This window comes from Pyrgilauda ruficollis, unplaced genomic scaffold (assembly GCF_017590135.1).
Source record: "Pyrgilauda ruficollis isolate IOZ18807 unplaced genomic scaffold, ASM1759013v1 scaffold165, whole genome shotgun sequence".
In the NCBI taxonomy this organism is placed as follows: Eukaryota; Metazoa; Chordata; class Aves; order Passeriformes; family Passeridae; genus Pyrgilauda; species Pyrgilauda ruficollis.
The window spans coordinates 843,777-860,809 of record NW_024515320.1 but is presented as its reverse complement, the minus strand read 5'-3'; the positions used below and the strand labels follow the sequence as shown (position 1 = coordinate 860,809).

Sequence of the window (17,033 nt, the reverse complement as noted above, 5' to 3'; positions counted from 1 at the left end):
ACACAGGCAAAACTGTTCTCAGCCACACACGCAGGGAGAAGGAATACAACCACCAGGCTGAGGCACACACGCTGTCAGATCCCCGAGCTGCCTCGGTTTCATGCCTGGCTTTTCCTACACCTTACAATTTCATCATTGTTGTTGGATGACTAATCCTTAAATACGATCTGAAAACCTGCCTCGCTGACTGCTGCCTTCTCATTCCAGCATGACCTACTACACTTATATATAACCTGGTTTGGATTTAGAGCCCTTTTTTTCCCTGGTTTATACTCCACTGAACACGGCTGTGCGCATAAACAAGAGCATCTTCCCAGAAAAAAATAAATGCCTTGTTGGGCATAAAGAGACACAGTCACACGCAAGGCACATTCCTGCCTCTCAGCTGTCCTGGGCTGAGCTTGTCACCTTTGTGCCCCTGGGTACAGCACAGGGATGTTAATTCTTGAGAGTTTCCTAATCTGTAATGCTCTGGTTATTTTTTTATTGTTTCTTTGTATTTTATTTAATTAAAAGCTTCGATTAATGGCAAATGGAACTGCAAATAATGGCAAAAGGAAAGCTGCTTCTCAAAGCATGCTCTCTTTGCAAGCTGGATTTGGTTATCTTGCCTTGCAAGTAAGATTTAGAAAGCCCAGAAGAGTAGAGGAGATGGTTAATAAAATCTGTGTGAGGAAAAAAAATGGCCTAATTGGATGTGGCAGATGTAGAGAGAGCAGGAGAGGGAACAGGAAAGGAAGGAGAGGGAAGGAAAACAGGAAAGAGCCTATTTGAGAAAATGTTCATGCCATGAATGAACGTGACAAAAAATATGGAAAGTAATTAGAAATCCTAGTTAGGATCACCTTTAACACGTTTCAGTGCCAGTTTTCTGCAAACAAAGATGAAAGATGGATTCCAACCCTCACATCTAAACCATGTAGCTCCCTAACTGACTGGCTAGAACACACGCTTTCCTTTTGCTCACTGTGTTTACACCTTCAGTTTCTGGCAACATGAGCCTGTACTTCCCTTCAATCTGCAGGGGGGAATAGGATTAAGACACTGCTATTAATGGTATCAATATCACTAAAATCCCAGCTGTTCTTTGACTGCAGCCTCCATGACCCACCTCACATGAAGCACTTGCCTGCCAGTGACATCAGCGCTGGGCTCTGAACGACTGCCTGCTCCCCACCCTGACAATTACTGCTTAATTCTGAAATTCTAACACATACATGTTATTATACATGCACAGCCAGAACTGTCATTCTTTTGCTGTAGAAAATGCAGAATGTGTTTAAAGTGTTCAAATATCTAAGCTCATGCTGCCCAGAAAGCAGACAGTATACAAAACACCAGTGTAGTAAGGTCCCCATCTACCACAAAACCTGCCTAGCAAAAGTGGGACTCTTCCCAATACGAATTTTTATATTGGAAGAAGTGTACTTCGGCTATTAATTTTTCTTTCCTAAATAAGAAATGTATGGGGGAGGCTACTACTGTATTGCACTGCAGCCATGGTGCTAAATCACTCCACTCCGAGACGGCGCCTGTTAATCCCCGTTATCCAGATACATAAATATACGCCGTGCTTCGGTGTCCTGCCCCGTACCCCTGACAGGCCCTGAGGATAATCTGTGGCAATCGCCTTTGCTGAAAGCAAGGGAGGCAGGCAGGAGGAGGAGAAAGGAAGCAGAAAGGGGGGGATGAAAGAAAACCGAGGAGGAGAGAACCCTGAGTACTGCAGGGGAGCTGCTGGAAGAGGAAGGTTTGCCTCAGTCCTGTGACTGCAGACATCCTTCGGTCCCCACCGCCAGGATCAATGTGCCGAGTGATCCGGCCCGGCCGCACCCATTGGCGCCTCTCCGAGCTGCTCCTGTCTTGGCAGATGCTGCCGGGAGGAGACCAGGGGGAGAGGAGGGAGATCTGCAGTGCTGCATCACCACACGGCTTCACTGCAGCACAGAAACGTTACAAGGAAAAAACCACGACACTTTCTGAAGGGCCGGGGGAGGAGAGGCGGCAAGAGCACTGCGCTTCCTCAGACCGAAGCAAGGCAAGATGGAGGTGAACGTGCTCCAAGGAGCAACCTTTGTCCCGGCAGAGGGCTGAGAAGAAGGCACAAAAGGCCAGGGGAGGCATGGCCACGACCTTTGGTAGCGCTGGCAGAACAGCTCCTCTCAACCTTCGTCTCCTATCGCTACACCTGTGCGTCAGCCCTTCCCAAGGCTGCGTTTTGCAATCGCTGCCAATCCAACAGAAACAAAGAGGTGCTTTCGCTCAGCTCCCACTCCGCAGACTCAAATGAAAACAAGGCCTTTTAGTGCCTCTTCCTGTCCACAACTCCTGCCGATTAATCATTAGCTCCACATCGTAAAGAAGGTGGCCGAGGCCATGTTTTCGGCGGGGTTTACAGTTCAACCTGAAGCGGAGGAGACAAGGACGTGCGGGAGCTGTTATGTCACCAAGCAGCCCTACCAGCACAGCACGACCGAAGACCGAAGCACCCGGCTGTAAACACACATCGAGCAGCCCTTGCAGAAAAAAGTTGCTCAATAATCACTGCTCGAACAAAGCCACGCTAATCCAGCTTTTCAGACAAAGAAAAGGAATTCATAATTTAAGCATTATCGGTTTATTCACTGTAGATCAAAGCACCTCTACATTCAAGCAGCTGAAATGTCTCTGGGCTCTTGGCACAGCTGCTCAGCATGTTTCCCTCGCTCTGCAGCCCTTCCTCCTCCTCAGCTCTTCCTCCCAAACCAGGAGACAGCACAACCGGGCTGGGAAGCGCAGCCTCTGCCAATGCAGGGCCGGGCTGGTTCCTCCTCCCCAGGAGCGACGTGTCACCCAGGCACAGCCAAAGCCATCCCACACCCTGCAGCCTTCCCTACCCTGGGGATCGGCACCTCGGCTTTCCAGCTCTAATAAACCATTTCAGCTCAGCTGCTCTCTGTGAACACACTTCCTGCACGGTCCCTGCTGCTCCAAGCAGAAACATTCTAAACAAAGCATGGGCTACGAGAATGCCAGCCAGTAATTGTGTAGTGAGCAAACCTTACTGTTTAGTTGCAATATTCTATAAACTGATTAGGATCTTTATAGGATGATCTGTACATGATAAGAAGAGGTGGGTTGAAGTGAGAGAGATTTGTTTTTTAATATAAACCAAATTCCACTTTAAATCACGGTATCCTCCTATTCCTCTTGCTGAGATTCCCACAGGTTTGTGAAGACCTTTCATACCAAATCATCTTCATCACTGCAGAGTTCTGCAGGTCAACTACATTCCAGCCAAAGAAACTTCACCGCATTTTCATTTAGAAGCTGGTGCCATGCTCCATTCCACATACTACTAAATGTAACAGATACTGCAGGACCCAAAATAACGCAGGAGCTTTTTCTGTGTGTTTCTGCACCGCCCATTACAAGCATGATTTGACAAGCTGCTCCGATACAGCAGAACATCCCAGTATTTTGTATTCATTCAGGTTCCCTTTGACTGCAGTCAGGTATCTTTAGCCATCTGAAAAGCTCAGCTGATTTTGCTGTGCCACACTCAAACTCCTTCCTCCTCTGTGATTATATAACCCCAGCAAGCCCCAGCCTGCATTATTCAGTAAAACGCTCGCACAGCTTGAAGCTTTCCTTGGCCAATCACATTCCTCGGCTTTGTTGTTATTTCATAACAAAATAATGTGTCCTGAAATAATACTTCACCAGATGTTTGTGCCTTTTCTCCTTACTCCTGACACCAAATCAGTCCAAATACCCCACGCTAGGGGTACTCCAGCCCTGCATTCCCCCTGCACAAAGCAGGTCTGCTCTAGGTACAGGGAAATCCAGGATGTGCAGATACTAAACCTCCATAAAGCAGGATGCCATCACCCTCCACGAGGGTTTTTAGCCAGGCTAATGGATGTCTGTTGAGTCCATGAACATCAGTTCTAGGGTCTTCTGCTATCATGGATGCTCATTTCACAGCCTGAGAGACTTGGCCCACCACAACAGCACGTACAGCCACTTCCCAGCCACAGAATACACAAAATAACACAGCAAATAGCAGCACCAACCACACTGGGATCTTACCAGCAGCAGGACACCGAGCCACAGGGATAGCTATCCTGCAGAAATCCTGTTTGGAGTTGAGCACCAGCCTCCAGCTCCCAGCAGGAATCGCACAGTGAGCGTCTCCCGCCCGCACCGCTCACAAAAGGTGTTTAATATTCACCACTGAGAGAGTTCCTGAGCCAGCAACACAAAGGGAACTTGTGTCTCTGCACGGGCGTTTGCAAAGATTACGGCACTACAACCGATCACAACAAGGGCAGTGATACAATAAATGAAATACGCAGCAGTTCCAATATACTTATCCTAAGGAAATGACATCCTGCCATCTTCCAAGCTTCATATGCATTATAGCCACCTGCTTTACTGCCATAAAATTTATATATACACTTATATTTTTTTTTTTAGAAAGGCAATTTCATATGTAGAGTTATATAAGATGGTATTTCACCATCTTCAGACCTGAGCAGCACATGTCTTTGGAATTAAACTGTGCCTCAAGTAATGCAGAGCATTACTCAAAATTTGACAGTATCATCATATGCCTGGCATGGAAGGAGACTTGAGGACTGAGAGACAGAAAAATCAAGACATCTAAACAAAAACCACTCAAAACTGCACTGACTGTTTCATAAATACAGTAACGAATGTGCAGCACACACCAAAATCAGGGACAGACCATTGAGAAGAGCGTGCACAGGGCTGGGATGAAAATCATTCCAATTCATTGAGACGGATCTTGATAGAAACAAGCAGAATTCCACCACCCTGGAAAACTACACTTAATTTTCAGTCTAACAAATGTGGGGAACTGTCACCTGTTGAGCCACAAGTATTTCACTTGGTAGGGCTGCCTGGGCCAGCAGCTGCACTCAGGGCAGACCAGGAGCAGTATTTACGAAGGACAACTCGATACCAAGTCCTGGTTGGCTCCCTCACCAATTGTGTCCTTCACACAATCCACAAACCTCCCAGACTGCTTCCTCTCTGCTATGTTTCCAGCAGACATATGGTAGATTTAAGTCCCCCACAAGAACAAGAGTGATCATGAGACTTCTCCCAGCTGCTTAGAGAATATTTCATCTATCTCTTCAGATGAAACTGGTCTCCTGGCTGGATGGTTTGGAACAGACTCCCATTGGGATATTTGCCTTGTTAGCCTTCCCACCATTCTTTCCCATAAACACTGAACCCTGTCATCACTATCATTAAGCTCTAGACAATCCAAACACTTCCTAACACACAGGGCTACTCCACCACCTCTCCTTCCTTGCCAATTCCTTTTGAAGAAGTCATAGCCATTCACTGCAGAACTCCAGTAGTGTCAGCCATCCACACCATGATTCCATAATGGCAACTCATATCATCATCTCCTGCTGTGCAATGGTTTCCAGCTCCTCCTGTTTCTCACCCGTGCTGGGGGCACTGGTGCAGATCAATTGCTGTGTCTATAAAGATACAACACAGTGAGTGGCTGGGACAGCACTCCAGACCATCACAAGTAAGAAAGCTCATCCAGGAGTGATAAATCCAGCAGATGTGCAGCTTTGAAATACTTCACCTTCCCAGTGCCAAGCAAAATAAAAGCTCCTCGTATCACAAGAAGCTCTGGTTTTCGAGCCACACCAAGAACAGCCCTTGTGACAACAATGATTCAGAAACATGCCCTAATTACTAAGCTCCCATCATTTTCTAGATTACAATCTGAGATGCTTTAAAACCTGTTGAGAGTGATCTTTATTGGCTCTGTGACCTTTGGGGGGAGAAAAACAACGTTCTTCAGGGCATTCCCTGCAGCTCTTCTTCTAGTAATAAAGATCTTCAGGGAAACATCAAAATCCAGGAACAGAAACAATCACCCAGGTTAGAGAGCTCAGCCAGACAATTCCGGGATGAATCCTGAGCACAACTCTCATACTTCTACACTCCTGCCCCAACACCCAAGCCACTCAAACATGGACCACTCTGGACTTTGCAGCTCCCTCTGGCCCCCAGCAACACTCAATGGGAAATCTCCCAACTCCGACTACAAATAGGGGTTTTGTTAATGAGATACAGCACGTGTTCCTGCCATGCACAGAAAACAGCCAGGGCTTTGTCTGCACTCGTAATCCCTCCCTAAGAGATGACAAAGTAGGAAATTAAAAAGCTAGCATAGGCACATTCACTGATACTCCTGATACCTCTGGTATTTAGGAGCAAAACGCTCAACAGATCAGACAGTCCAGAGATAATGCCATGCTGGAACAAGGGCTCGCCTCTTTCTTTACAGCTCAGCCAAATGCTCCATTTTAAGAGCCCAAGTAAGAGTGATTCTTAATGAAGACATTTTATTTATGTCTTTACTGCAAAGTGACCTTTTGGATACTGTGAAGTATTAATATACAAACGGAATTATTACATACCGTAGAGGGAAGAAACAGAATATTTAAACCTGGTTTTTCATAGCTCCCACTTTTGGTAGCAAGGATTTCATCCAAGAGTCAACACACCAAGAAATTTGCAAGAAATCTGCAACCCCCATGACAATCAGTTCTGCCATAGATCAGCTGTTGCAGCCAACATGCACCAGGTCACATCTGAATATAGGTGCATCCACTCCTTAAAATACAGACTACTTCTACTGCAAGACCCCCAGGACACAGAACAGCGCCAAGGAGGAGTCCCAGCAACCTTTCAAACCAGGGTAAAGAGAAGGGCGGGGGAGCTGAACCTATGCTTTGGACATGGGGATTACACGAAGCTGGATGAATAAAAACGCCTCTCAGCACCCCATGCAACATCTCACTGGGCTACATTTAATATCCTCCCCACCCCAGTCAGCAGTTCCGCTGCCAGCAGCGCCAGGAGAACCCAGCATTGCATCAGCCCAGGCAGAGCTCCGCCGCGCTGGAGCGAAGGGCTCAACACAACATCAGCCACTTACAGCTGCCAGGGTAACCACACGAGGCACGGCCACCTCAGCCAGCCAGGACAGAGAAAGTCTCTTACTAAGGCACTTTTCCTAGTTGTTTCTTTGGAACAATCAAGGAAAAGCGTGGAAGCACCCATAGCTTATTGGTATATATATTATTTAAAAAAAAATCAAAGCAGCTTTGTGAGCAGAACTAATGAAGACTCATTTCTTACGGATGCATGTCTTGAGGTCGAATTCTCTGGCGTCCAATAACTGCCAGTTCCCACTGCAGCTTTTCCCACGGTCAGGAACACCTCTCTCCCATGTGGATTCTTTAATGTCTAATAAGGGCTGTGCTCTCACTGCAGCTTTTCTCTCCATGGGGTCGCTAATCAGGTCTCTCTCCTCTATTAAAACTGCTTGTTTTCACAAAACTCAAAGGAGCGTCATGTCTCTGAGACTGAATATCCCCTTCGCCCTCAGGTTTAGCTAAAATTGGCAAATGGGTTCAAAATTGATTAGGGAAGATATATATACACATGTCAGGAATACCTCAATCTTGCTCTCCAAGCAGATCAGAATAAATATCACTATTTGTAGAAGCACAGAAAGGTTACAGAAATATGTAGGAACTCTGCATGTTCAGCTGTGCTGTCTCAAGCACGGCGAGCTGTGATTCTTTATCCCCAACCTACACAGATGCGCACCGTCACGTTCCTACACGCCAGACACAGAGCTGCCGAATTCCATCTCCAGGGCATTTTTTTTCTTCCAGCTTAAAGCATAATCTGCAGATTTGCTTCAAAAACACCAGTGGTGATAGGCTACGTTCAACACTTTCTGCAGGGGAATTGCTCAAGCCTGTTCTTTTGCGTGACTGATTTTAGGATTTGTTTGGATTTGATGTTAAGAACGCACTGCATTGCAACTGAAGGGGAATCTCTTGATTAATCGAGTTTTTTTCATTCTTACATGAAAGGGTAATTCCCCATCTCACTTTTGCTTCTCGAAGCTCTGCTTTGCATCTATTCAGCAGCAGATGGAGGAAAATGCAGAGTCACAACATTATGGTCTCCCTGCCACGCTGCAGAGCACTTGAGACGTGGATCGTCTTGAAGTTTGGAAGTCTTGGTCCCACTGGTACAGACTTCTCCAGCAACAGACATTTACAACCTCTTCTCCAATGTTTTATATGCTTTCCAGAAAATGGTACTTCAGAAGAAAAAAAAGTTTATCTGTCTGCAGTCTCTGAGACCACCTCAAGTGATCGAACAGCTCTTCCCTCTCAAACTTCAACGGGGTTTGAACAAGTGACTGGCATCAGTTCATCCCACAGGTCAGAGAACTTGAAATTCATTTCTGACAGAAATCAGCCACAGATCCAAGGGCTCTCAGGCAAATCCCCAATCACAAAAGCTCATCAATGCTAAGAGGTTATGATCTTGACACCAGGGAGGAAATCCAGCCAGTTCCCAGCCAGTCCAGCCACTCCCGCTCTGCCACACCAGCCAGTCACCAAACGCAGATGTGCAAATGTTATTTCGTTGCTTCATGACTCACTGCTTCCATCGTCCCGGAGAAAGTGCTTGTCCCTGTGACTAAACCAACTGGCAGCACAGTCCTTAGCGTGAGCCAGGTGTCAGCCCAAGGAAAATAATATTCCCCACTGACAAGCGCCCAGCAAGAGCCTGGCACACACTCGGGTGTGTTTTGTCTGCAGTGACTACCTGCGCTCCAGGCACTTTCTCCATAGGCGAGAGCCTGGGACTTTCCAGAGCCGAGCTCTCGAACCAGCCAGACTCTAATGGCTTTCCTTCTAGTGCAACTCAAAGTCGAGGTTTTGCAAAGCTGAGCTGGAAACTCGAGTTTCATCGCAACAACAAGCGAGGTTTCACACCTCAGCTTTATGAGCTGACTTAAAGGAGGCCTCCCCACACCAAAGACTTGAGCAGAGCTGTATCTGGAGGTGAACATGTACTACCAGCTCAAGAGGGCTCCTCCTGGGCTTCAACGATACACCAACACAACTGCTGGGAAAGCTGCTCCCTCATTTTATGCTGTTTCAGTGATCAACTTCACCTTTAAGCTGCAAAATCAGACTGACACAAGCCAGGCAACAGCATTAACTGCAGCCAACCCAGGGGCTGTAAACTCTGAAAGCATGCAGAGGAAGAGATGCTTCCTGAGCTCAACTGCTGCCAAAAATGGTGTATCTCACCATACCCACAACCAGCGTTATCATCTACAACATCAATCTTGAATCCACTTCTATTTTTTAAATGTGGCAAAGATTCACTGCTACTAATTTTTCCAATAAGTTTTTTCAGAGTTAAGACAAAGACCAAAGACTTTGTCTTCGATTTGATTTGATACTTGAGACTTTGATTACAAGGTGGTGACTGTGCTGGCCATTGGCTGTCTGGATACATATCCAGCTGCCTTCCTAAGAGCAGCATCTCACAGATCCCGTGAAATTAAATCAGATGTTGATTACATATACAAGGGAGATACTCATCCACCCTCAGCTTTTATTCCCCTCACAGTAAGGATGCTAATGAGGCCGGAAGACTTCTTTCCCCTCCAAAGATGACTTCTTTAAACATACAACTTGGCGATTTATTTTTCTTATTTTGCCCTATTAACTATTACAGGTCATCCGCAGCTGCCACAGAGAGCCTAAAGAGGAACATTTAAAGGAGCCTCTGTGATCTCTTTGGCAGCCATCACTGTTAATGAGGATGGGAGGTATTCACCCGGCAGCAGGAGCAGATGGACCGCGGCGCAGAGCTTTGTGCCGTGCGGAAGCCGTGAACACCTCAGTGAAGACACAGGGGAAGCTGTGACAGGAACACCAAGTTACTCTCAATGAATCCCATGGACAGCAAACACAACCAGGTCAGTTTTCTTCCTGGAGAAAAACTGTAGGTGATTCACTACTTGCTTAAGTAAAATCATTTACAGTCTGGCCGTTTTCTGTGTTGAGCTAAAAGATGGTTTCAAATCCAGCTCTGACTGGGTACCTGACCACCTTCGTGACAGGAACTTGGTCTGAACACAGCTCTCATTTCCTACCACACTGAGAATAATAAGAGACATGGAAGATCCTCCATTTGGACAGAGGGGCATCCAGGAGGAACACACACAGGTCAGACATCACCAGCAGTATCCAACAGACAGCCCTGCAGATCATCCATTCACCCTCCTTCTGGACACATCTGGACTTCTCTGGCTTCCCAGTGGAGATATGAGAGCACTCTCAGGGCATTCTGATCAGATGAGGAAGCTCATGCTCCAGATCAAAGTGTGCTTATACAAAAAAAGTGCTTTCAGTTTTAAGTTGTTGAGGCTGATTAAAAAGGGGAAGAAAAAGGAAGCAAAAAAGCTCCCTTTTGTTCTTAAAAATGTCTGATCCTCTAACCAGAACACGGTTGTTGCGAAAGACTGCTGCTCTCCTCCCACCATCAGTTTGTCTGAGCAGAAAACTGATGTTCCTTCACATTCGAACTCTGCTCCTTCTCAGCCAAGTCACTCCCAATGTCTGCACCTCGCACAAGGCACAGACACACAAACTGTAGTCCAGAGCCAGCCAGACGCAACAGCTACAGAACGCATTTCCAAAAAATCCATCCCGGGAAGGACATTGTTTCCACCAAATTCAAAGGTGCTGCCTTCAATCTTTCCTGCTGACAGAGCTGGCTGCAGCACGCCCTGGGATGTACCTGGTGTATTTATAAAAAGCCTGGAACAATGTTTGTTCTTTTACTGAAGGATGTTATCTTCACACTGCAGGATTTTACAGATTGCAGGAGATGATTACTGAAGGTTAAACAGTAACTACTGAAATGCACAAACCAAAGCACTTGCTGTGTTTTACTCATGGTCCAGGAGCCTTCATCACCTCTGAATGTGCTGCTGCAGAACAGTGATGGAGATGGGTTTCAGGAGACCTGAGCTGCCATTACTCCCCAAGCAGAAAGGTGAAACCTCCAAATAACTGTGTGTGTACAATCACCAGGTGGGAAACACTGCTGACTTGTAGCCTGGGCAATGAAAAAAGCAACTTCTGTCTGATTTTCATTAACTGTCCAAGGAATCTTCAAAACACCACAAAAACTTGAGAAAAGGAAAGCATCAAGGCTGGTTGTACACTGTGAATTTCCATCCTCAGGTTCCTGTTCCTCCCACAAGATTCTTAAATCAGCATGCCAAAGATGCAGCTAAACTCAGAATCTTATTATGGAGAGCAATCATTTTTCTAGTTTATTCCTCAATTCATTGTTTAGGAATGTTTGTCCTTGCAGTCTTTGGTTTCAGGGCGTTCTCAGACCTCAGCAAGTTCAATGAACTTAATAAAAAACACAAGTGAAATATCTCACTGGTTCTTATTTTTGGTGGCTACAAATTCAGAGCATGTCCAACCCAGTGGCAGCTCCACAACTCACACCCAACAACAACTCTCCCAAAACCTTCAGCAGCCTAAAAGCAGCCAGGAGGGGTGACCCTCAGTTCTGCCCCTTTACAAACATTCTCAGAAAACAGTTTTGGTGTTTGTTATTTCTCAGGTGCTTCTTCACACTTCACATGCAAAAGGGCATCTCGGCCTCTTCCTCACAACCCAACAGCAACGTGAAACCACCACAACAGCAAGACAAGCTGCAGTTGTGACACATCAGCTCACAAAAACAAAGCTCCTGAAGAGCCCCAGGTCCACCCTGACTCATCACCTCATCCAATATCTGCCTTGCACTCATTTGGATATTTACTTCCTTTTTTATGGAAAGCCAGCAAGTGCCTCTTTGCCCTCAGCAAAGACAAGGACCTAATTCTGGACACACCTTAAGACGTCAGTAAGGTCATTTGCCAGGGAACTTGGCATGACTTTCTGGCCTATGAAAAGCAAGGAGGAATAAAAAACCAGTAAACAAGGCTATCACAAAGTGAATTTAAGCCTTTATTCATCTCCTGTTCTGAACTGATGAATGGATTTAATACTTTTGTATGCCTCACTGGACTGGTAAGTTCTCAACATGTGAATCTGTTTTCTTGTACTCTGCAGGGATTATTTTACTGTTGTGCCAAATGAATTTACAGTAAGGGCAAGAAATACCAAAAGCCAACATGGCTCTTGAACAGCTCAGCAACAACAGAAGCTGCTGATACAAATAATCACAACTAAACACAGCCTGGACTTTTGAAGAAACTTCAGAGAAGAAACAACGCCAGCCAGGCTCAGCAGATGACAGAATTTTGTGACCAAGTGTCATCAACTTAGCTTTCTACCACAGCTCAGCATATAAAACCACTTAATAGAAGCTTAGTCCAAATCTACACTCTTTGTGGCTTTTCATTAAGTTTCTTTGAAATAATTACCCAGCCTTGGCCAGTGTGGCATCAACCAGCTGCCACCTCAAGTGCAGGCAAAGAGCAGAATCCGGAGCAGCCGCGGATCTCAGCCTGCTCAGGAGGCACCCTCCAGACTCGGCCTGGGAGAACCAGGAGGCAGCTGCAGGCAGACACCGCTGGGTACCAAGCTGGAACACCACTGAGGTGGTGCCTGTGCTGCTTTAGGGCACCTGGGATCATTACCAGGAACAGAATTATTAAAGATCTGATGGCAAACCACCATCAGAGCCAGCACCACCATCACCCCAATGAGCCACCTCACCGACCAACCTACGCTCCGTGCGAGGCTGATGCTCACTGGAACCCCCCAGAAGAACTTGCCTCGTGTACTCCCCTTCCGAGTCTGGGCAATTATTTCAATCCCCCCGCCCCAGTCTCCCAACCAAACATCCTACTATGGTCTCTGGATTACGTTACTGGAAGTGTTTGTAAAACCAGCACCAACAAGTTCTGATGCTGCCCATTATTCCAGACACCACTCCAGTAAAACACAGGTGTAAACTGTACCCTCCCCTCCTTCACAGCTCCGGGCTGGAAGGGGCAGTACCTCATCTGTGAAAATGCCTGAAGTGACACAAACAGAGCGACGAAACAGAAATAGTTCTGTGGCCTTACTTCTGTATCTTCCTACAATAAAATACACCTGGAGAGAGATCTCGATGGGTTGAGCTGAGTTAGGATAACCATGTCAAGTGACATCCAAGGACGTAGAGATCGGTGATCACCAAAAAAAGCCAGGGAACACATTTAAAAGCTTTACTAGAAAACCAGGAGCGCTGTTCCTTCTGACTCAAGCCAGTTCCCGTGGAAAGCCACTGCAAGACCTGCTGGTGTCTGACATGAGAAGTTTTTCCTCCAAGTGTTCAACACCAGCAGTGGCCATCACTGCTCTTCCCCGGTCACAGCCTGCACCAGAGCTACCAAATTCCCCTACACTACCTCAGTCCACAGCAGAGACACAGAGCACAGATTTCACCCTCCCAGGCCAAATTTACACTCCAAGCCATCAAGACAAAACATTTACTCACAAACTGACCAAATATTCTCCAGGAATGACTGAAAACAGACACTCAACTGTCATGGCAGGTTTTTTTGAAGTTATGTTTAAAATGCCAACCACTTCTCCAGGAGGTATCCAAAGCATCTCCTGCGAGACAGACACTGGAACACGGTGAAGCCAAACAAAGCCCATTTCCCACCCCAAAAAACGCCCTTAAAAGTTATTTATTTTCTCCAAGATTGCCTTGATCTGCAATGTATTCAGTTGATTTTCAAGGAGCACTTTTGTTTCCTGAAATCCAGGGCTTCTCCTGGACTTGGTTGCCACTGTGAATGTCTTAATTCTCCCCCAGCACAGGAGATTGCACACAACAGTCACATGGTGCATCATTAAGAGGCTTTTACTCCTCTTTGCCCTTTAAAACACCAGTAAAGGGACAAAGCCATGTTCTTTCAGAAGAAAACACAGGGAGGAAAAAAATATGGAAGGGCAGCACTTGTGTTGGGGACAACTGTTACTATATTTAGTCGCCTTGTTCTGCAAGCTGCTGAGCATCTGTTTCAGCGATGGTGAACGACGGGTTTTTTCCAGCATTAATTAGGTGAACCCAAACCACTGCTCCCACCACTTCCCCAAGCTCACATCTCCCAGATCATGACTCGGATTTGCTACTTATTCCACCTAAACAGTGGATCTCCAATCCTGGCACTGGCTGTGTTTCTATTTCAGGGTGCCTTAACAGCTCAGTTGAAAGGAAATATAGGGCATTAGTTTTTGAAAAGGGAGTATTTGGGTAAGAAACTGACAGACAATTTCAAGGTATTTAAATGCACGGAGAATCTCTCCTTTGCAATCCCCTTTAATATCAAGGAAACAGATTTTTAAAAGGGCTTCTAAGGAAAAAAACAGCACTGCTAATGTAAACCAGTGCTTCTTGAGACCAGCTTCAGTATTCTCTAATTCGAGAGAAGAATTCACAGCAGGGAGTGTTATTTCCATTCACCTCAGTAAACTAAACAAACTAATCAGGAGCATTTGGGGAAAAAGAATAAAAACATGTATTTCTTTGAAATTCTTAATTCATCTCTTTATAGAATTCCTTGTGAGGCTGCAAATCCCAGCAAGGTTCCCACAGTCGGTGGTTAAGTGAAGGGGGGAGGAGAGGCAGCAAACCCCCCATACTCCTGCCGAGCTGTAAGTTTTAGGAGTTTTCCCTGAATTTTTGCTTCTTTGGAAACAAGATGGTTGTTTCTCAAACGGGGACCGCGCAACAGCCCAGCCAACGGGTTTCCATCTGGGAAGGACACTATTTCCCAAGCCCGGTGGAAAAACAAACACTCGGGTGAGCTGCTCAGAGGCTCCGGGGGTAAGGCGATTCCCGGCCGCAGCCCAGCCGAGGTTTTCGGCGGTTTTGCCCCAAACCTCGCCCCGCTCCCATGGCTCCCATGGCTCAGCCTCCCCGCACGCGCTTCGCCCTATTCCCAGGCTGGGGGATGGGTGGGAACCGGGCTCTGCCAAGCCCCGCTCCCTCCGAAAAGACTTTCCCTCCCGACTACAGCGTCCTTTCCAAGGAGGGAGCCTTCCCCTTCCCACCTCCACGGCCCGGCAGCCGCTTCCCTTCCCTCTGGAGAAACCCAGCACGCCGTGCAAGCCCTGCGCAGCGCCTGTCCCTTCCCCCAGGCGAGCACGGGCATACAAAGGAAGCCTTGCTCCATTGTCCACCTATAGCACCTACACACCGAGCCTCGGAGCCGGCTCCCCGCTCACCCCCTCACCCCTTTTCCAGCCACAAATATTCCAGTGGGTACATCCCACCAGCATTCGGAGGCGGCGTGCCATTCCCTCCCCCTGCTTTAGTACCTGCAGCCAAAGGGCTGAAGCGTGTTTTAACTGTTTACTGCCGTGAGATCAGCCTCATCCAAACACACAAATCCTGGGCTAAAATCACTTCGGAAAAAACAGGGAGAAATGCCTGGCTCCTTCCCAAACCTCCCATCGCAATTTGCCGAGGTAAAAACAACCAAAAAAAGGTAATTAATTCAGCGCCTGCCATTTTTCCCATCCATCTCCAAGCAACAGTACCATGGCAACTTTTTCCCTCCTTTAATACATCTTATAAAAGGAGGAGGACTGGACAAAATAAAACAGAGGAATGTCAGATTTCCACTGTTGAGCGCCTATTCCCTCAGCTAGTTACGACTGGAATCAACCAAATAACCCTAGAGCGAGCTTTTTCTCCCCAAAACCTGGCTTTGTAAACAGCACTAGGTCACCTAACCTGGACTTGAGGGACATGACAAACCACCCTGAATACACATCCACTATCCACGCCTTCACCAAGCAGCGAATTCTTGGCTCAGGGGGATAATAAAGGTGAAAAAAGGTGAAGCTTGATTAAAACAGGGCAATTTCAGAGCGATGAGGATGCAGAGATGGGGTTTGGCTGCTGCAGCAGCTGAGGCCAGGAGGATGGAGGAGGATGTGAGACCCCCAGTCCTTCCACAACAGACGACCAGAAACCAGGGAAGAGGCGCTGGGACCTTCCTTTCTCCCCCTCGGTGTCACCGCATCTATTTTTCCCATGGTGACTCATTATTAAGGACGCTCCGTCATTTTTCCAGCACAGGAAGATTAAAGGAAGCTTCAAAATCCATTTTTTTCTGCTGCTGGTGGGATTAAAGCAAAGCGCCTGGAGGGGCCATGAGCTGAGCAGGGCTCGTTACTCTCTTTTTCTTCCTAAAAACCAGCTTCCAGCGTGGGGTGCATCAACTTGAGAGCATTTCCACAGGAAAAAGGTGTTGCTGAGGCGGTGGGGAAGAAGCCTCTTCCTCCTCCTCCTCCTCGCAGGGAAAGACGGAGGGAGGAGGGAAAAAACCCAACCATGCAAACAGCTACTACTTCCTTATTAGCAGGATTAACCTATGCAATTAAAAAAAAAAACCAAGGAAAAAACAACCCAGCACGATATAAGGAGTCCAGAGTGCTTCCCGCGTGCAGGATCCCGTGTTTTCTCCGTGGGTTTGTGTGATTTTTTTTCCCCCCAAGTCACGTTTTCGCAGCTGCAGGCGCTTCGGTTCCCACAGCTCGCTGCACTTCGGGGGGACACGCAGCATCCTCCACGGCTCCAGGTGGGAGGGAAACGCAGTGAAATGGGCGAAAATAAATAGAAAAAAAAGTCCGAGCGTTGAATAATTTAGGAAAAAAAAAAAAAATAGGAATGGAATGGAAAACAAGTCGGCCAGGCTCAGCGCTGCCTCCCGACATCCTCGGCATGGGAGCCGCTCCGTGTCGACCTCCGAGCCCCACTCGCTGCTGCTCCGTCGTTTGGGGTCCATTTTTAGCCATTTTTGTATTTCCCCGCTCCGGCCGCGCCGCCGATCCCGCCATGGCGCGGGTTATTTACAGCGCTGTTTTCCTCCTCCTCTCCACGGGAACCGCCGTCCCCGCGCACTCCTCCCCCCCTTTCCCACGTTTTTCCCCTCGTTTTTCCCCACACCGCGGGTCGGGCCGGACGGGCCCCCTCGCGGCTTCCCACTCACCGCTTGAAGTGCTCGATGATCTTCTCCTCGCGCACGTTCTCCGGCAGGTTGCCCACCCAGAGGTGCCTGGTTTCCCGGACCATGCTGCGCGGCGCGGGGCGAGCCCGCCGCCCGTGCCCCGGCTCCCGGCCGCCGCCTGCCCCCG

At 47.4% G+C, this 17,033-nt stretch overlaps 1 protein-coding gene across 5 annotated transcripts in view; it reads right to left on the bottom strand.

Moving 5' to 3' along the window:
• Positions 1-17,027, bottom strand: part of SPEN (spen family transcriptional repressor) — a 65,729-nt gene extending 48,702 nt beyond the window's left edge. For all 5 annotated transcript variants that reach the window (XM_041463551.1, XM_041463552.1, XM_041463554.1 and 2 more), the window contains exon 1: positions 16,889-17,027. In XM_041463551.1, the coding sequence (XP_041319485.1) occupies positions 16,889-16,971 (83 nt within the window). In that variant the 5' untranslated portion in view covers positions 16,972-17,027. The remainder of the gene's footprint in view (positions 1-16,888) is intronic.
• Positions 17,028-17,033: the final 6 nt, after the last annotated feature.